At 42.7% G+C, this 20,909-nt stretch overlaps 1 protein-coding gene across 1 annotated transcript in view; it reads right to left on the reverse strand.

The window, feature by feature from the left end:
- Nucleotides 1–1,379: 1,379 nt before the first annotated feature.
- The window catches only part of clmpb (CXADR like membrane protein b), a 61,898-nt gene continuing 42,368 nt past the window's right edge, over nt 1,380–20,909 (reverse strand). The window contains exons 2-7 of the mRNA XM_070829529.1: nt 16,592–16,743; nt 9,527–9,731; nt 6,694–6,861; nt 5,197–5,319; nt 4,566–4,707; nt 1,380–2,281 (exon numbers count right to left, since the gene is read on the reverse strand). Coding sequence (XP_070685630.1) covers nt 1,948–2,281; nt 4,566–4,707; nt 5,197–5,319; nt 6,694–6,861; nt 9,527–9,731; nt 16,592–16,743 — 1,124 coding nt within the window. The 3' untranslated portion in view covers nt 1,380–1,947. The remainder of the gene's footprint in view (nt 2,282–4,565; nt 4,708–5,196; nt 5,320–6,693; nt 6,862–9,526; nt 9,732–16,591; nt 16,744–20,909) is intronic.

The following is a 20,909-nucleotide window of genomic DNA, read 5'->3' on the forward strand; positions in this document are numbered from 1 at the left end:
TCTGTATGTACAATATAAAACAAGACTGATTACAGAATGTACAGTACATTGTCCCATGGCATGGGATTGCTTTCTCACCACGGGTAATTCACTCTGCTTGGTGCTCCCTGGGCTGCATCTGTTATTACTGGGGCAACTTTGTGAAGCTGTATCTCTCAGTATTTGCTACTGTTGACCCTCAAAGCTGGATGTGAACAGAGACTTAACCACTGGTGTGCTGAAGATAAGGACAAAGAAAGAAACCATCAAAGGGAAGAGGGATTGCAAAGGCACACTAGATAGGCTACTTGCCCTTTTTTTCAGATACTTTCAATCAAACTGCACTGGGTCTGTCTGAGGATACAACAAATGGGGGTTGGCTAACAGCTCGACCAATAACCAAGCAGGAGCCGATGATTCAGTGAGACAGCAATCGAGTGCCACTCCATTGTTATGGATCCGGGGAGAGTACTGACAATGATACCATACACACCTTATACACTTGAAGTCTATAGAATCATAATCCTCGCTACCTTCATTCAGACATAATAATTGTAAAATTGAACGCCAAGGTCAATTCTTTGTGCCTTAGTTCCGATATTGATTTAGTACCTTGTAGGAAGCTGAGAATAATGGGATCCACCATCTTTATACATCACACATTCATGGTGACAGATTTTGGTTTCAGTTCAGAAATGTAGCAGGTAAACAAAAGAGTAAAAAAAGCAACAATAATAACCCATCCTAGGGATTGGTGGCACTTCTTAATATGGATGAATGGACACATAGCTGTCTGTCACCCTTTACAACCTGTTCAGAGAGAAGAGACACAGGAGAACAGAAACAAAACAAAGGAAAAACAAGTCCAGCTGGTCTAATATGGATGCTTATCCCCTATATTTAAAGTATTGACTCGCTATAGGCCTAATGCATAATATTTAATTATTCAGGGAAGATATTCAGTACCAGAAAAGGATGTCCATAGATGTAGACAGGATGTGGGAGGGGGAGGGTAACAACTCCATTGATTTGACTCCACTGTCAATGCTACATCCTTGTACCTGAAGTTTCCCCAGCTGATTGGTGAAGCAGATGAGGAATCTGTGAGCCAGCTGAGTCAGTCACAGGGCCGCTGTGGTTTTTCTCGCGGGTTCGTTGTGAGAGCACGAAAGGGCCGAGAGCACCGAGGCAGATGATGCACACGCCGTGCACTGTGTCTGTCCACATGGATGGGCAAAATCGGCCCAGCCCATGGGAGGCAAAGGGATTCGTGGTTTTCAGAGCAGGTGCTGGAAGCAGCGAGTCGAAGGTGTGGGGTGACATGAATCAGAGAATCACCCCGCACCCCCCCACCCCCACCCCCCACCCCAGAAAAGAAAGGAAAAAATAGAAGCTCTCTAACACTAGCACTTTCTCCCCCCTTGTTTCCGCCACCTGCTGGCATCCATATTATATTTGTCGCCTACCAAAAGCTGTATGACTCCATTGGTATCTGTCTCACAATTTAGAACTACTTTATTATCCTGCCTTTGCTGTTTCCCTTTTTCCTCACTGCATACCTAACCCTTTGATTTGATAAATAAATAAAAACTCTACTTGGGGGGCTCCTTCCACCTCACTGCACATGGTGCTTCCCTGTGCCTTCCAAAGCCAAAAGAAGGAACTCAGAGAATAAGTTCTGCCTTTAGCCATGAGACACAAACAATGTTGCATCTCAGGTCTTGTTTTTTCTTTTGTTTTGTTGTTTTATGTAATTCAGTAGGGGGCAAGCATGTCTTATTTTCCCTTTTTAAGTATGCATTCATTAAAAGTACTTTTGGATTTATAGTATTGATTCTTTTAATTACATCCTTTTAACTAGTTGCATTTCTTTGTTTATGGAAGAGTCTTAGTCTTTGGGAGGGGGCTAGGTGGCTTGGGGTTGGATGGGGGTCTCACATGGCTGCAGGAGGGGCTTAGCTTTCAGTCCTACACAGTCTGAAAGGCCTTGGTCTGGGCGGGGACCATGAGGGTTGGGGGTGTGGGCCCAGACATGTTCCTGGAGTTGTATTTGGGAGTGGCAGGGGGCTCGGGCGTCTTGGGCACCACTGCGGTGTAGGCTGGAGGGGACTGGGGGAAGCCTGGAGGGTGTCCATTCTCCTTGAGAGCTGCTACAGCGGGTGGGCGGGGGCGGTGACCACGCTGGGCGCTGTTGTGCACCATGGACTGAGTGGAGGAGGCACCGGAGCGTGAGCTGCCCGAGCGGGATGAGGACAGGGAGTTGGGCTTCACTAGTTTGGCCTTGGGAGCCTCTGCGTCCTCCCTGTGGTTAGAAATACACACACACACACACACACACACACACACAGAGAAAACAATGATGACAAAGGTCCATTTATTTTAGATCCACTGTATTTAAAGAGAAGAAATCCACACAAGAACACACACACGCACTCACAATAAACTGCAAAACAGCACAACACAGTGCCTTCCTCTCACACTATTCTAAGGCCGTATTCACATGGGACTGGTATTATGTGGGGACCTCATGTAATTCATGAGATACCCCCCAGCCCTTGAGTTTTGTGAAACACATTTGCATGGAATAATGAAATCTGCTGAAATCACTAGTTCCCCAGATACAATTGTTGAGGGAGAAAAGTTTTTGCTGAGAACACAATGAAAACTTTTTTTTTTGTTTTTTTTTTCATAATTCCACTTTCATGAGAGAAGAAGGAAAAGAAAACACAAAATAGCACAGAAGAATAGAAACTGCATGGCTGAAACAACTTAAAATGGACAGTAGCATTAATCACAGAAACTAAAGTCATTTCTGCAGTGATTGTTACTAGGATGGTATTATTGCAGAGAGTCTTTGCAGATACTGTAAATCACTGTCTCCAGGTGACCAGGATGTGTGGGTTTTGAAGTCACCAGGTAATATTATCCCGTCGATATAAGACTTATGATTCTCTGCTGAAAGTCAGAAATAGAAACCTCTCATCTGTGCACTGTTGGCTACACGATACCTTCTCAGACGCAACACAGAAAGGTCTTTAACTCTTTAACAAACTTTAACAAATACAGTGTTTAAACAGCAGTGGGGTTGCTTCTAAATCCGCACCCAAGAGATGTGCGTCACTAAAGCTGCTGCGGTCTGCTTCCTCACATTAGTGGAAAGACTCAGACGCTTAACAAGGTATAAAAACAGGAAACACTTCATCACATCTACATTATTTACTTGAAGCTGTCCCTCAACCATGCTGCATTATTCATTGTAACATCAGTAAATATGCACCTACTCAGATTCTAGTCTGACAAAAATGCTGTTGCTTTTACACGTGTCATTAGTGGTCCACAGAGTCCACCAATGCAGGCAGGCTTTAGAGTGAGAAGTAAACGCAGCTATGATCACACACACACACACACACATACACACACACGTACACACAGGGAAGTGAGAAAAAGAAGGCTCTTAAATCGATGAACACTTAACCTAGTGGTTGTTTCTTTCTTTTTTAGGCACACAAACATTGGCAGGCAGAAAGCAAACACATCCAGGCGTACTATTCCTGTCAGTCAGCATTTGACTTGCACACTGTGACTGAGGTTTAGAACGACTGAGGTTGAACTGGTGCTTATGGGGAAGTGCACATGTTAATGCCCAGCTCACGTGCTAAAATCTGTGCTGCAATTCAAATTCTCTGATTCCTCCAGACTGTTGTTTCTATCGGCAAATACTGTTTTTCAGTGATCTTTTTAAAGAACATGTCACATGAACATGATATTTACAGTTACAGTATGTTACAGTATGCATAAGCTTGCCGTACCTAAATGTTGTTTAGATATTCTAGATGTTTATTTTACAAATTAATATCTTACTCTCAAACTAAGCACCATGCAATGAAATACTTTCTAATTAATATGATCATAGTTAAATTGTAGGAAATTATTTTAATCTAGTGTCTGTTATGAGGACAACGACCTTCTCAAAAGGCACAAACCTGCAGAAAACAGCAAGAGAAATTTGGACCCAAACCTCATGCTAACTATAACATTTACTTTTTCATTTGTCTGCATTTGTTTTTTGTGGCTAAATATACCAACTTTGCATATCTCCTACAAAGGTTGTGATCATAGTCATCAAGTATGGGTGCTGCAGCACCCACATCTCCAGGTGCAGTATCCCCGAGGTGGCTGAAGTAGGCTGTATTTGTATCTCTTGCAAGGTATCTTTTGGTCTTATTATACCTCACATGCATCTTCCTTTCTCACCTGTGATACCTTGTCTTTGCCAGAGATATTGCATCAAGTACAAATACATGGTAAAAATCTAAATCTAAGTTCACTCTTAGAGTAGCGGCAGAGTTTATCTGCAAAGCACATCTAGTGGCACTGGTTTTCTCATTTTAAAGTGTCAGGTGCAGCTAAACTAACAGAGCAGCAGCTCCACAGAGACACAGATATGAAAGAACCCTTAGAGAAACGCACGCATCACCTCACACATCCACACAATTTCAGCATTTTAGCATGCATTTTAACTAGTAAAATAGTACAAAATGGCAAAAAAGTTAACTAGCCCCGGGAAAAAAAGAGGATAAGTAAACCTGATCTCATTTGGAGTCTCCTCCTCCTCGTACTTCTTCTTCTCTTTCTTCCGGAAGACGAGCCAGATGATTAATATGACAATGAGGACACCGAGGGATATTCCCACCACTGCACCTGCTACCATACCTACATCCCTCACATCTGCAAATGGAAAAGAGGAGGTGATGAGAGATGGAGTCACTTGCTGTCATATATTATTCATAGTTTTCCTTCTTAATCGTATTACCTTTCACAAATACTTATGGTCCATGCTCATTTACTGGAAATACTTCCGCACTCCCAACTTTTGTGCCACAGTGACCAAATTCAATTTAATGCCTGAGCTATCAAGCCGTTTCTGCTGAGCTGCTATGACCCCAGCTGTCCTGGGCCTCTCAGGAAATGTATTTGTGTGACAGTGAAACATAACTGTTGGAGCATAGGTGGTGGCCAGTAGCCACCAGTTTACGCTTATTGCAGTCCCTGTGGTGTGCGAGCACTGGGAGAGAATGGGCCGGTAGATGGAAAGGCAGGGAAGGGAATAAATGTATTTCCAGCTGCAGTTTGAAAACAATAACCATCAATCAGTGTGGCAGTTTGGTGTGAGGTGTATGCTGCGAGGTCAACTCTCCCTTCTGTCCAAAAACTCACGCTGCATCGTGACCTCAATGGTGCAGTTTTCCTCTCCCACGTCATTGCTTGCCGTGCACCTATAGACGCCTGCGCTGTCCATGGTGAGATTCCTCAGGGTCACAATCTCTGGGTTCTTCAGATCTGGGGAATTAAAACAGTAATTGGTTTTTACAACGTTTTAAAGGTACAAAAAAAGTTTTATTTAACCATTTGTGTGTCAGTATCTACTGTTTTTTTTTTTTTCGCATGCCTCCATGGTTTTCCTTGATGGTAATTATATTTACAGAACAGGAGAGACAACTGAAATGTACTTTAAGGCTGAAGAAAAGAGAGAGAGAGAGAGAGAGAGAGAGAGAGAGTGAAGGAAGAAGCATGAGGGAGAGAGAGAGAGACATTGATGAAATGTTTATTTAAGGATGAGGCCCATCACAGTGAGGAGAACTTGAAGGGAGTAGCAGGAGTGTGTCTACGAGAGCGATGGAGCCCCAAGGCCCCATGGGATATTTAGTCATCTCTACCAATAACAACCGTGTGATATTACCTTTCACCAGACCCATAAATAATGGCTGCTGACTCCGTGTGTTATCGTCCAATGAAAACTAATTAGACTGAACAGGTGTTGTTTGGTGGAGGTCATTAATTTGAAGGTTTTTGTCTGGATAAGCGCCATCACGGATGCCAGTTGAACACTGGAGGGAAAACTAAGACAGAGAGGTTGGCACCCTGGGGGTGTTTATGCCGGTTTAGAGAATACACAGTGGGAAGAACTGCCCTACCATTAGCTTTTCTGCTATAAACTGTCTCTGTTACTATTTAGAGACGGACATACCTGGTTATGATCCAAGAGGACTGCCAGAATCCACACCATGTGAATGAAGTGTGCCTCAGGGCGACAACTGAGCCAATGTTTTTTTTTTTTGGTAAAGAATGTAGTGTGAGTTGCCAGTATAATTCTGTGTATTACATTTTATTTTCTCCACATTTCAAGAAAAATACTGGCTTCGTGCTTGCAGGTAGAACACACTTGAGCCAGGCTGGTATTTCAATGTCAGAGACGCAAAGTCAGCCTGGATGTTTATATAACTCATCCCAGCAGAGCACAAGAAATGGGGAGTGTTCTGTTTGAGTTCTTGGAAAGAAAAATATGTGTTATGCATAATGTGGCCTTTAGCTGTAGACGGTAGTACTAGAACTGATCTGTAGATAAGCAGAATTAGTGGCCCAGCTGGAACAATCTGAGCCTATTGCAGTGCTCTTTAGTAAAGCATTATAACTGTTAATTAATCTGGTGAATCAGCTCAGAGAGCCACATAAAGAATGTAGCAGCACTGGGCAGATTTAAGTGTGAAGTTAAGAGGAAGTGAAGGGAAGGCGGTGTGCTCAGCAAAACACCTCCCTTGGATAAATGCGGCCTATAAAAATCACTAATATGAAAATGAATCTTCATAGCATTTCTCTGCAGAGGGCTTGAATGGTGAATCAGCATGTGAGCAGGGTGCCAGTTATTTTCCTTACCTATCAGTGCCAAGTTTGGCAGTTTGCCCAGACTCTTGCCTTTGTCCAGCACTCGCTCCCACTTGTAGCTGATTGGGTCAGAACCGTCGCTGGACTTGCAGCTCAGCTTGACGTCGCTTCCCCCCAGGAGTTTGCCATCCATCCAGCACCTCGGCTTTGAAGGTTTGACTGTAAGAACACATGAGAATCACAAACATTTCGTCACAAATAAGCATAACAAACAGCCTTTTGTTCTTTACAGATATACTTACAATGCTGAATTTGCATGAAACCGATTGTGGTGCAAGAACACAACAAAGTAATTCAACAGGCAAACAACGGTAAGGCAGAACAATATATTTTGCTCACATCTTACACATAAAGTATCAGTAATATAGGTAGTTTCTAGTCTTTAGTATGACAGTAATGTAAAAATTAAATATTCATCAATAACAGCATCAAAAAAGGCTTTTTGCACTCGTCCCATTCCCTATGAATAAGAGATTCATTCTGTAGGTGAAGAAACGGTGGCCTGTGTGATTATAGGGAAATACAGACACATTTCCTCATTTCGCAGTTATTACTATTATAAAATAAAGCTTAAAAGCTCAAAGAAATATTCTTTAGGTTCATAAAATCCATCATCCCTTCATTGTCAACGGAAAGTTGAGTGATGATATTATTCTCTAACATGAGCAGAATTACTGTTTACAATATATTCTCTCTTTAAATAAGAAATGTATTGGAACACGAGTTATTCCATTACATAAAGCGAGTGAAACAGTCCGACACCAGCGGATATCACCTGAGAATAAAACACTACATAAAATGAAGAGCAAATGTGTAAAAGAGAGAAAGAGAGAGACCAATAACACCAATGGGTTGTTAAGTTGCATACATTTGAACTCTTTTACGTGCATTATAAACTTCACTCCTACACATTACTGTGTGTGAATGAGGTGAATCAAGCACACAGAGAAAACCGGTCCCATAGGGAATGGATCAATGTGACCCCAAAGCTGGCTGTGAACGCTTCAGGTGATATGTCCACCCACAGGTCAAAGGTTCTGGTCTTGTCCCAGTGGCTGGAGGCACAGTACAGTATAGCTGGTGCCTACTGAGCCCTGTGCAGCTGCTTTGTTTAGACACACATTAAAAGGTACTGCAAAGCAGTAAAAGCAGGAAAATGGCACGCTGTTTCCTCCCTTCCCTCGCCATATTTTTAGATCAGTGGTGAACTAAATTTAAAAACCTATTTTGTATTTTTGTTACACCATCATCATAGCTATGTAGACTTTTATGTTTTTTTTCTGTTGCTGCTTGTCAGCAAAATTGCCATATAAGTAACTCCATGATGCTAAAATGTGTTGAGTTATGTAGTGCTACATAAAGCCAGATAGTGTTTCTTCATCCAACCCTCCCTTTCACCATCCCGTCCCCATCCGTCTGTGCATCTCGCAGCTCTGTCAGGGTCAGTTAGGCCTCACTGCAGCAGCGCCGGTTACAAATAGAAAAAAACAAACATAGCCATATGTGCCAACACACACACTCACAGGTACACACACCTGCACACATACACAGAAATAGAGCGCATTCACACTCAAACACACTTAGTCAAGAATCTGTGCATGCAAATCCACACGCTGTAACAAGAGGAGTGCAGGCATCCAGGCATTTATGTTCAAGCTTGCACATAAACACATACACACCCACTGGAGGCACGCATAAACTCTGGCGTGCCCACAATACTTACACTCGCACACTGTCTCATGCCAAGCCAGCTACCAGCTCGGCTGCCAAGCTATTATCTTAGCGTGGGGAGCGAGAGAAAAATGCAAATGTTCGTCTCTCTCAAAATCGAAAGTGTCACCGCAAAGCTGAGGGCAATTTGTAAAAATCGAGGCACTAACTCACTGAAATGTCTTTATGGAAGAGAGAGGAGAGTGAGCGCGAGAGGATTAACAGACTGTTCCATTAGAAAACCAATAACCGCGGGTTGAACTAATCTCCCATGATGGTTTAATAAATCGCCTGCTTTTCTGACATTGAGAACGATCTTGCTCCTCCCGCTGGACTTTGTGGCTGGCTTTTGTGGTACAGCCGCTCCCCTTTCGCTGTCTGTCCTTCTGAGTTGTTTAGCTATTTGAGATATGGAAGCAGAGACACATATTACCACTGAGCTAGTTGCTAAGCCATTTATAACCATCTGTGTACTGGGCAAATGAGCAAAACAAAGGGAATAAAGACGAAGGGGATAAAATGTACAATGATGACTTTGCTTTGGCTTAAGAAGCCAAAATAGGCTTGTCTATAGCTGCAAGAACTAAGACGTGACTCGTACAAATTATTTTCCTAAGTAGCTTATCAGTTCTTAGATTGATGACAGTTGAATTTTTTTTTATTTTTCAATGTCATTCTTACTTACTAAATGTCATTACAGAATGTCCCTCAAACCTAGAGCAGGGCCTGTTTTCTATTTTCTCGTAGATCTCACGTGCTACTGGCAAATAAAGAATTTAACTTGATGCTTGTCCATGTAACTCAGACCCTAACATAATCAATCTGTTCTATGCTCCTCCAGACCCAGTTGTATGTTTCTGGTCTCACCTCATCAACAAACCAATCCAAACGGACCCAAACAGCACGAGCAAAATCAAATCACACTGTCTGAATCAAAGTGAATCATTAGATCAGTCAGCATGACGGAGGAAATGTGCCAGGCTAATGATCCAGTGATTAGACTGTGTGTGGATGTACAAATGGGTTTGGGTTTCTTAATAACCCAATGGCACCTATGTGTGTGTGTGTGTGTGTGTGTGGGTGCGTGTATTAAAATGTGTCTGACGAAGCTCACCCAGCACAATGAGGTTGACCTGGCTCCAGTGGTACTTTCCCCCAGTTTTGACTTTACAGTAGTATTCCCCAGAGTCGGTCAGCAGCAGGTCACTGATCAGCAGGGAGGCGTCTCCACCCAGGTACTCCCCGGCGAAGGACAGACGGCTGGCCTCACTGCCTGTTGCCTCATTGGTGTACACCTGGCCCCCAAAGAAGGTAATGATCTAGACAAGTTGAAGAGAAGAAATGTTAGAGATTTATTTCAACATTGTTGATTGTGTTCAACTCGGGCCCTAACAAAGAGAGAGTCCTGCTCAGCAGAGGAAGCTTTGTCGGCATCTGTCCTCCGTGCTGTTTTAGACTGAGTCCTAAATACCAACTTCTTGCCTTCTTCCTTTTAAAGGAATTTTCCAATTTCCTCTTGGACCTCATAATGTAAAATTACAATTGTAGGTGGTGTCAGTATTCATCTAATTAAAGCAAACCAATCCCCAAATATGTCTTTCATCACATTTGATTAACTTCATTTCTAACACCCTTGATATATCTGACTGGTAGCATGCCATTAACATTTAAAATTCCATAACTCTAATGATACTGTATGTACAGTTCAAAAATATCCACACAAACCCTCGATGGGTGCACAGTCTTGAGAATACTAGCACTCACGGGTAACATTGTTAATAATAACTTTTTAATTAACACTTGGGCTATAATATTTTGCAAATTAAAGCATTTGCTGGAATGCCAGTTTCCTGCCAGTGTTCATTTAGCTGATTATCTGTGGGCGCCATTATCTCCTTATGCTCCTTCTACAAGTGGAACTGTCAAATTGACCAAAAAAAAAATCTATTCTGGTGCAGAGATGAAAGATTAGAGTACCCACAGTGGCTCTGATGTGATATGCACAAGCCTCGAGAACTTGAACAAATGAACAAATGTCCATAACCGACATAATCCCAAGTCCACAGTAACCTAGACTACATGTTCACAGTAAGAAATGTGCTTTTTTTTTTTTTTTACTTCAATTCTTTTCTTGATTGTTATTTAACAGTAAATCTAAAACTACTGAACAGATTTCAGTTAAATTTCAAAAATAACCTGTGTGTTGTGTTAGATCAGACCAGGCTCTAATAGTGCCACAGTGTCACCATTTTAAAACACTTTACATTTTGGTGCACAACTCCTGAACTGTGAGGTTATGCAAATCAGTAGAGGCATTAATTAGTTTAATTTGTTCAGCTACTCTTCCTACACATGTATTACTATGATGTATAATTTTACAAATGGTTGTCAAATTTCTGCAGCATGGCCAGTTTGGTATCAACTGCTCCATCAAAAAATGAGCATGTGCACTGTATATCTTAGCATGTTAGCTGGTTAGCTGGGCAGTGTTGTGACACTGGTTGTTGGCCTCTGGATCTCTCAATTCAGTATAAACAACTACTTAGTATTATATATTAGTAGTATATAGTTGTATATAAACTTGATAACTTACATATATACATGTGTTATTTTCAGTCAATCAATCAAAAGGTTTGTGACCATTGTGTAGATATAAAGAATCATTTACAATCAATACATTCACAACTCGCTAAGTCACTAGCATTGCATAGATCAGGAATGTGAGGTTTGAGGTACATTAGTTCTATGAATTGATGTATTACTGTGGGCGGATAGCATGACTCTTACTGTGCACGTATACGTGTGAGAGCATATGTATATGTGTATGCATATAGATCGAGTATGTGTATATATGCATGAGGCGCGAATACACAAATACTGCACATGCTACATGCAGACAAATGTGTGTATATGTGTGTGTAAAGTGCACAAATGTGTGTATGTATGTATGCTGGTGTATATGAATGCATTTTTTTTTTTTTTAATTCAGGAGCATGTATATGCTCATGTGGTGCTTTTTGTCTGTGTGTCTATGATTGGCGTATTTGAACTTTTGTATCACGACACAAACATTACAGTTAGTCTTGTACAGAAAAAGGCATTTGTGTTACAGTCTAAGATTGACACTTGAATCTGTTTAGTCTTTTTTCCTTTTATTTTTAGCACAAGGTTTGTTGATGCTTGCAAAGACCGGATCTTCAAAGGAAGATGGGATGATTTGAAATTTCAATGTAGACATCTAACATCTGTAAACGTGTACTGGAGAGCTTCCATTTTCTCTTCTCTGCCTGTTTATGTCTTTGCTTATTTCTATTCTCTCCTTGTTTCTCTCTCTCTCTCTCTCTCTCTCTCTCTCTCTCTCCATCCACATACACAAACACAAACAAACACAGCTGTCACAGTGGCCTATTACTCAGGGCAAGTGAGAGCCTGCAGATGGGGACTGCTAAATGCTGGTGCCACAGTGCATCAGTGCCTAAGAAACAGGGGCACCTGCTGTGATCACAGGTGACGACTGGCCATTTACACACACACATTCGCAGACCTACACGCACAAGGTAGCATCCGAGCAAACATGGAGAGTAAAAACATACTATGAATGCAAACAGACATACATTACTGTGCCACAGCTGCAGGCACAGAGCCACTCGGCCCTGGCACCTAAATAAAGTGGGACATATTTCAAAAAGCATCTGCCTAGAGGCACACTTGTGTTGCCTTCATGGACTCAGGACATTTATTACTCACATACATGAGTATGGACAACACTATATGAGTATGTGTATTTATGCTTCTGGTTATGTCTGGGTCTGCTCTAAACACATACTTATGACAGAGGGATAGTGATAGCGCCGGTGAGTGTGAGGAGAATTTAGTGAGAAGGCCACAGGCTGTTACAATAGTTTGTAATTAAAATGAGGAGGTTTGTTTATTCAGTAAAATTAGAAAATACCGTATGCAGACACGGAGTGTCCCTGCCTTCTCTAGCTTTTTTTAATGGCTAAGAAATCACTGGATGAAACATTTGGTTCAGTTATGTTTACTTAATAATCCTTATTTAATTTGAGGCTGTTTTTTTTTTATTGAATGATACATAATAGCTACTCACCTACTCTACTGATCTGGGAGGGATTGTTAAGTATTATTGGGACCAAAGAATATTAACATTCAAGACATTTAAGTTTCCATCCATCCATAATGTTTTAAATTGATATATCATCAATGTATCCCTTTGAATGACAGAATAAATACAGAAGAAGAAATACAGAAAAATACATTCGCCTTTGTTGGAGACACTCTCCACTTTCTTAGTCACTCACTAATATCAATCATTATTAATCAACTCAGTGGTCCGCAACTGTCCCGGTAATAAATACCATTAAAGTATGTTCGAATTTGTGTATTGGAAGGGCAGCAATTTAGCATTTTCTTGCACTGAAAATCAACAGCATATAGTAAGCACTAACTACTATGACACAGCTGCTGGTGTATGTTCAAAGAAAGGATGACAATTTGTGGAATTTCAGTTTTAAGCAGCTTACTTTCATTGTTTTACATTTTTAGGAAAATTACATCCTTCCTTGTTAGAGCCACAGCTGTCGCTACGGTAACACAAGCTGTTTGAGTAACTATACTTATATTGCTGCATGTCAGCAGAGTGAAAACCAGAAGGGCTGGTCTTTATTATTCATCTTAAAGAATGCAGACGAACTTTGGTGAGGTTCGTAGAGCGCCCCTCTCATGCCCCATCTCCAGCCCCTCTGTGTCCTTAACACATGTAGCCTGTATTGCTAACAGAGGCTAAATGTTGACAAGATGCTCTTTCCCTCTCAACACGGCCTTCCAGCAGAACAAAAGAATGATTTATTCATTCAGCTACAGGCGCAGTCTCTTTCCTAATCAAATTTTCAGACGTTTGATTTTAATTAATGGCGCCTTCAATGTTATCTTCCCGTTAAATATTCATCGCAATGTGGCAGCCCCCCTCTGAATCATCAAAGCGTAAGACACTTGTTTTCCCCTTTCTTTGAGTCCTGGCCCTTCTCTTTCCCCTCCACACTTTCTAGCAGTGTTACGCTTCTCTGTGCTAACCAACACATCAATGCACGAACAAGCATTTTCCAAAGGGAGAGGAAATCTCTTTCTTCCAACAGAAGGCTGGTCAGATTTTACACTCTGTCTGTTGTCAGATACTATGTTCAATTTGGGTGAAGAAAGGCGATGATTCAAAACCACTGAAACGATACCAAAATGTCTTCAGAGACTGTAAGACACAAAACCGAGTTGAGGCCAATTCAAGACTTTCATCCATGTGATGCTTTAACTTTGGACAGAATAGTTGTGCTGCTGTTTAAGGATGTGATGATGGACTGGGGTTTCGAAGGAAACCCAAAAAATATTGCAATAACATTAATCATGTATTTGGAACGGAAAGTTTTATGCGACTTTCAAATACAATATCATTGCTAATTTTCCTTACACGGTAGCTAATTTATGGGTAATACTATGGTATGTAAGAGATACTTATACAGTGGGGCAAAAAAGTATTTAGTCAGCCACCAATTGTGCAAGTTCTCCCACTTAAAAAGATGAGAGACACCTGTAATTTTCATCATAGGTATACCTCAACTATGAGAGACAAAAAAATCCAGAAAATCACATTGTCTGATTTTTAAAGAATTTATTTGCAAATTATGGTGGAAAATAAGTATTTGGTCAATAACAAAAGTTCATCTCAATACTTTGTTATATACCCTTTGTTGGCAATGACAGAGGTCAAACGTTTTCTGTAAGTCTTCACAAGGTTTTCACACACTGTTGCTGGTATTTTGGCCCATTCCTCCATGCAGATCTCCTCTAGAGCAGTGATGTTTTGGGGCTGTCGCTGGGCAACACAGACTTTCAACTCCCTCCAAAGATTTTCTATGGGGTTGAGATCTGGAGACTGGCTAGGCCACTCCAGGACCTTGAAATGCTTCTTACGAAGCCACTCCTTCATTGCCAGGGCGGTGTGTTTGGGATCATTGTCATGCTGAAAGACCCAGCCATGTTTCATCTTCAATGCCCTTGCTGATGGAAGGAGGTTTTCACTCAAAATCTCACGATACATGGCCCCATTCATTCTTTCCTTTACACGGATCAGTCGTCCTGGTCCCTTTGCAGAAAAACAGCCCCAAAGCATGATGTTTCCACCCCCATGCTTCACAGTAGGTATGGTGTTCTTTGGATGCAACTCAGCATTCTTTCTCCTCCAAACACGACAAGTTGAGTTTTTACCAAAAAGTTCTATTTTGGTTTCATCTGAATCCTATCCATCCCAATCCTCTTCTGGATCATCCAAATGCTCTCTAGCAAACTTCAGACGGGCCTGCTCATGTACTGGCTTAAGCAGGGGGACACGTCTGGCACTGCAGGATTTGAGTCCCTGGCGGCGTAGTGTGTTACTGATGGTAGCCTTTGTTACTTTGGTCCCAGCTCTCTGCAGGTCATTCACTAGGTCCCCCCATGTGGTTCTGGGATTTTTGCTCACCGTTCTTGTGATCATTTTGACCCCACGGGTGAGATCTTGCATGGAGCCCCAGATCGAGGGAGATTATCAGTGGTCTTGTATGTCTTCCATTTTCTAATAATTGCTCCCACAGTTGATTTCTTCACACCAAGCTGCTTACCTATTGCAGATTCAGTCTTCCCAGCCTGGTGCAGGTCTACAATTTTGTTTCTCGTGTACTTTGACAGCTCTTTGGCCTACTCTAGGCCATAGTGGAGTTTGGAGTGTGACTGTTTGAGGTTGTGGACAGGTGTCTTTTATACTGATAACGAGTTCAAACAGGTGCCATTAATACAGGTAACGAGTGGAGGACAGAGGAGCCTCTTAAAGAAGAAGTTACAGGTCTGTGAGAGCCAGAAATCTTACTTGTTTGTAGGTGACCAAATACTTATTTTACCAAGGAATTTACCAATTAATTCATTAAAAATCCTACAATGTGATTTCCTGGATTCTTTCCCCCCATCCTGTCTCTCATAGTTGAAGTGTAACTATGATGAAAATTACAGGCCTCTCTCATCTTTTTAAGTGGGAGAACTTGCACAATTGGTGGCTGACTAAATACTTTTTTGCCCCACTGTAAGTGCAGATGGAAGTCAGACGTACAACATGAAGCCCTCAGAGTCATAAAATTTGATATTCATAAAACAAATACAAAAACTTGCAAAGGAAGCAGGAGCACTTTTAGAGTGGCAGATATGCAGCGTAGACTGTCTTTATTCCATGAGCTAACATTTCGGAGACAGCGTAGCATCCTTGGGGTTTTAAGGAGTGCGTGCCTAGTGTCACATCAGCTGTGTGTTGGTGTGTACAGTAAAATCTCTAGAGAACCTGGAGTTGTTTCTTTTTGCAGTAATGCTCCGCCATCTGTTAGCCAACATAAGCTTGAGTTAGCAATTTCTAGCTAAGTTAGAACCTTCTGGTTGGTTAGATTGGTGTTAGCTATGCCGCTGAGCTGACATTAATTATGACTACTCGTGTGTTGGAGGCGTCGTAAAAACTGAAATTTATAAAATGTTCAAGTTGTTCTAGTGCTTATGCCTTTTATTGCTCTTGAAAAAGTTTAAGGGTCCAAGGTTACACCTAAAAAATGAGTTGGGGAACATTCCGGAGCATGATTGTTCCTTTGTGAAAGGCACTAAAACTTCAAGTGCCACACTAACTTTGGGCGTTGAGTTAATGTGCAACTATAATGGCTCCCGTTGGAAATCAATCAGCATGACTTATAGAGGAAAGATAGAAGATAGCAGTACACAGAGGTCTGTGCTTTAGTGCAAATGTTCCCATTGTCATTTTGAAAGTACCCTAGCATAGGTCACAAAACCTGTAACCCCAGGATTCAAAGCCATCAAAGATGTGCTTAAGTTGTTCTTGTGCTCGTGTTCTGCCTGTAGCATAAAAACAGTTTTACTTCTTACTGCTGAAGAGGACAGAAATCAGGCTGCTCTTGTTGGCACACAATGACCACAAATTTTACTTTGCAGGAGCTTATGCATGCTCTAAAAACCCAAGCAAGACATTGCTATCACAGTCATGATACAGTGATCTTACGACATCCCAAGGATTCATTTCAGTGAGCGTGTTGACACAGCATATGACAATGGAAAGGTGGAGATAAAAGAAATCGGATCTCACCACTTTCTGTTTAGAGTTTGGTTTCTGCAGTAGCCACTCAATATCAAGAGAGCTGGAGGATGGGAACTGGTGGTGGCACGGTAAAGTGGCATTGTCCCCAACAACCTTCTTCATCTCCGTCTGGGCACCCACTGACAGCAGGCTGAGTAGAACTGAGGAAGAGAGAGGGAGAAGCAGAGAGATGTCAAATGGGGACACGTGCTCGATCCAAACTTGAGACAAGAGGCAGATGCTGCGGATAGGAAGCAAAACCATGCCGATAGAGGAAATTGAGACGGAAGACGCAGCGAGAGATATGACCCAGAATCCCAATCACTAACTGACAGATGCTGCGATACTTCACACCCGACACTGAAGGGAGACGGAATGGGGATTCTTTTTACAGGAAATAGAGTTTGGCATAGGAGGTCAGAGAGAAGTATTATGGTGATCTTTTTGTTAACCCCTTTTGACAAGGGCAGACAAAGAACACATTCTTATTCACAGCTGTGGGGAGTTGCGGCCTGGGAAGGAAAGGTACACAGCATTTGACTACTGGGAAGCTGCACTGCCCGCACATGGATGCATCTCCTGTAGCGCAGAAGACATACAGTTATTGAGTCAATCAAACTACAAAAATGTTCCAACCAGCCACATTCACATTCAATCGCGAGTGACAGAATGGAAAGAGATTTGAGATTTGACACTATCCATAACTATTGTAAACGGAACGTGCAATTATAATCACACACATACCCAAAGATTCCACTCAGTCTACTCAGTGAAGAGCTTGCAGTAAAAAGTAGCTATAATTATGAGTGTGTGCACAAGTGAGTGACTCTGGGCACCAGCCAGACTGTCAGGGTCTGTGTCTCGGTGGGGGAGCAGCAAGGCTAATTTATTGGAGGATGCTGGACAGCCTGGCGGGCTTGAGTGGAATTAGCCAGAGGCGTCACAGGGGTTTGTTGGAAGCCGAAGCTACGGATGGTGTTGGTGTGTGTGTGTGTGTGTCTAGAGGGGGCGGTGCACTGCTGAGATATTCAACGACCCCCTCCACCTGATAGAAAGACTGTACGATACTGCAGAGCTCTGCTAAGCTTAAACACTCAAATGTGACAGATATTTTTGGCTCTACAACATTTAACTTGACTACCTGCCTTTAATTAAATTGCAGAATGAGCCAGTAGCTCGCAGGGATACTGGGTGCTTAAAATAAAGTTATCCAGCCAGCAGATGTTCATTTAGAATCATGCAGGAATGTAAAAGTTGTGTAAATATTATTATATCCCCTTGTCATTATCATGCTGCTTATAATAGCAATATTTCCTCATGTTTGCACAGAATAAATACACATCATGGTGTAAAACCCTTTCTTGGAAAACAAACGATGTACAGTCACAGGTGTTATGTTTGCGATAGAGTGATTCAACCCAAAGTTAGTCACTGAGAGAATGCCTTTGTGCTTAGCAGACACAATCACATGCTGTCAAATGTTCCACAGGAGGCCAAATGTGGCCTCTGAATGCATCAGCAATCACTGGGCGCCTGTCCACTGGCTCACTGGTCAACCCTCACAGGAGCCAACACCCTGTCCTATAAGTGATCTTTGGGCCAATCAAAATGTCAGCTCTGTGCTGTGAGACCAGTGAGTCAGTGCTGACGCGGGACACAGGGGCGAAGAGCAGCCTCACACAAACCACTTCTTCCATACAGATGACATCATCTGGTGGATTTCAGCAGTTCTTCAAGTTTTGTTTAAGTTCTGTCTCTACTTTCTGAGTGTTCCGCTATAAACCCAAGCTCCGGGCTACTCACTGTCAGTCAAGTTTATGGTCTCCAATTGGCATTCAGCAGTTGGACAGAGAGAGGGCCCTTAATGGTTGGCAGGGCGTTTGTGTGTCCGTTTTGGCAGCCCAGGACCGACAGGACACATTGCTGAGGTCCTTCTGCTCTGTTGGACCACCTGCTCAGTTCAAATCATTAGTCAGCAGAAAAGTAAGGGCCACCCTTCCTGACAGAGGAGCTCCTGGACCCTGAAGGTATCCCCGTTTATGACTTTTTAATGCAGCATTCGCAGGCTCATTCATCTTGTGGGCGCCCCGCCGATATTAGCTTGGACGTCAGAAAAGAGAGAGAGCTTTGCAGGGTAAAGAATATTCAAGAGGTCAGACCATGTGTGTGTGCAGTTGGTTGGACCTAATGGTGCGAGTTAATGCTTGATGGTGGTACAGAGGTCTGCTGGGGACCTGTGCCCACCGTCTCCCCTCAGCTCCTCAGGCTAGCCTCTGTAATCAGTGCTCCCACACTCATCAGCAGCCTGGGGCTGAACCCAGCACTGTGTAGAAGCCTGATAAGAGCTCCCTGCCTTATTTCTCACCTCCCACCTCCTACTTAACTGCCCACCGCTTCAACTGTAGGCTCTATAAATGGAAGAGTTTACCTCAAAGATAGATAGGGCCAGGGTGACCGCTGAAAGCCGGCCATTGATATCTTTTTTCATACAAAGTACTTGACTTTCCATCAACTGACTTTAAATTGCCCTTCAAACAATGACAGTGGTCAGATCTCTACCTATTAAACAGTTGGTGTCAAAAATGTGCTTCACTGGCCAACAATGAGAATTGAAGTGCCATAAATTGTATGTACATAACAGAAAAAAAATCATGGCTGTTATGCCATATCTGTGATGGAAATTGTGTTTTTTACTGCCAGAAAGAGTTGGCAGACAAATCAAAAGGCGTTTGACTGGTATACAGTCACTGCACCACACTTTCCCACTTATTTATGGTCTTGCAGAGGGGCTTTTGTATCTGTGGAAGGGATGACACAGTGCTCCCAAAATAAGCGCGCCTTGATATGAGTTTGCGCTTGCATTTGGATTGGCCTCATTCACCGCACAGTGTGCACAGCTGGGACGGTTGGACTGTAAGGCCCCCATCATTTGTGTCAACATCAGATATGAGACACAACAGATTTAATCACTGTGGCAGCTATGCACACACGGTATGGAGAACTGTTTTGTCAGTCAAGTTTGAGTTTGTGACCTTTCAATTCGCAGTGAGGTGACTTATTAGGTTACACCTGAATAACACTAGTGGTCACAGTGCTGTGTATGAATTCATGTGTCTTTTAGACTCCATAAGGACACAGGAAAGGCCATCTAAATAAAGGGAGGGAGAGGACTTGTGATATGTGAGCTGGTGCCATATCTCCGGCCGGAGCCTCCATCCCTCTTTCGCTTTCATTGTGTCTGCTTTTCTCAGCTCCCTTTGGCTTAGAGTCACGCTTCCATTCGTGGCTAGGTTCAATCTTTACCCACGAAAAAGGAAGGGAAGAGGCATATCATAATTAACAAAAGAAAGTGGGCGCTAACACCAGAGGTTTAGAGAGAGAGAAAGTGAGTGTGTGAGAGAGAAAGATAGATACACTGGACAAAGAGAGAGAGTGAGAAGCCGGGGTGAAATATGGAGGAACCCATTTCTATGACAAGGCCCTAGGGGGAGTTGTGCTCCAGTAAATCCGCCTTACAGAGCCCTGCAATCTTATTATAGTGTGGCCAGTGAGACGGACAGACAGACAAACAAGACAGGCCTGGATCTTTCACACTGCCCAAAGTCAAGCCCCATATCCCCGCAGTCAGCACATTGGGCTGGCTGGGGCCTTTGCAATGTCCAAAGCTTATGACCTCTGGTACTCAAACACAGCAGATCAGAGAAGGGAGAGGGACAGGGAGAGATAGAGGGAGTGAGAGGAGCGAAAGATGGAGAAAAATGGGTTGAGGGAGAGATGGAGGGATGGTGCGATGCCTTATTTTGAGCACTTACTGTAAGTCACTGGTGTGGAGGATGGATTATACCATCACAAAGGTGGTTTTAGACACAGGTTAGCAGATGCACAAAAGGGGAAAAAGGACTGGAGGTATCACTGTTTTATTTCTGCTGACAATCTCCTTTTGTGTGCTTTCATGCTGCTTTTCGGGTGTAGAATACACGCAGCCATCTACATTTTATGCTCATGCGTTGCTGCTGGTGTTTATGTTGAATGCTTTATGCGTACCCATGATCTGTCACACAGACACTTCCAGTGCTGCCTATCTGCATAGCAGAGATGTGAGGCACACACACCTTTGATTTGGAATACAGCTGTCATCAGGCATACAGACTCAAGTCGCATTTGAGTAACGCGTACAGCCTCACTGCAGCTGTCACATTCTGCACCTCAGCCTCTACTCTCGAGCTATGTTTCCACTTTGCCAGGTCCCTTCAGTGCTATACTGCACCAATCCACCAGATGCCCTCAGACTTGCCTCATCACCTGACTGTCCCATCCATTCCCACAC

The sequence above is a fragment of the Pempheris klunzingeri genome, chromosome 4 (genome assembly GCF_042242105.1).
Source record: "Pempheris klunzingeri isolate RE-2024b chromosome 4, fPemKlu1.hap1, whole genome shotgun sequence".
In the NCBI taxonomy this organism is placed as follows: Eukaryota; Metazoa; Chordata; class Actinopteri; order Acropomatiformes; family Pempheridae; genus Pempheris; species Pempheris klunzingeri.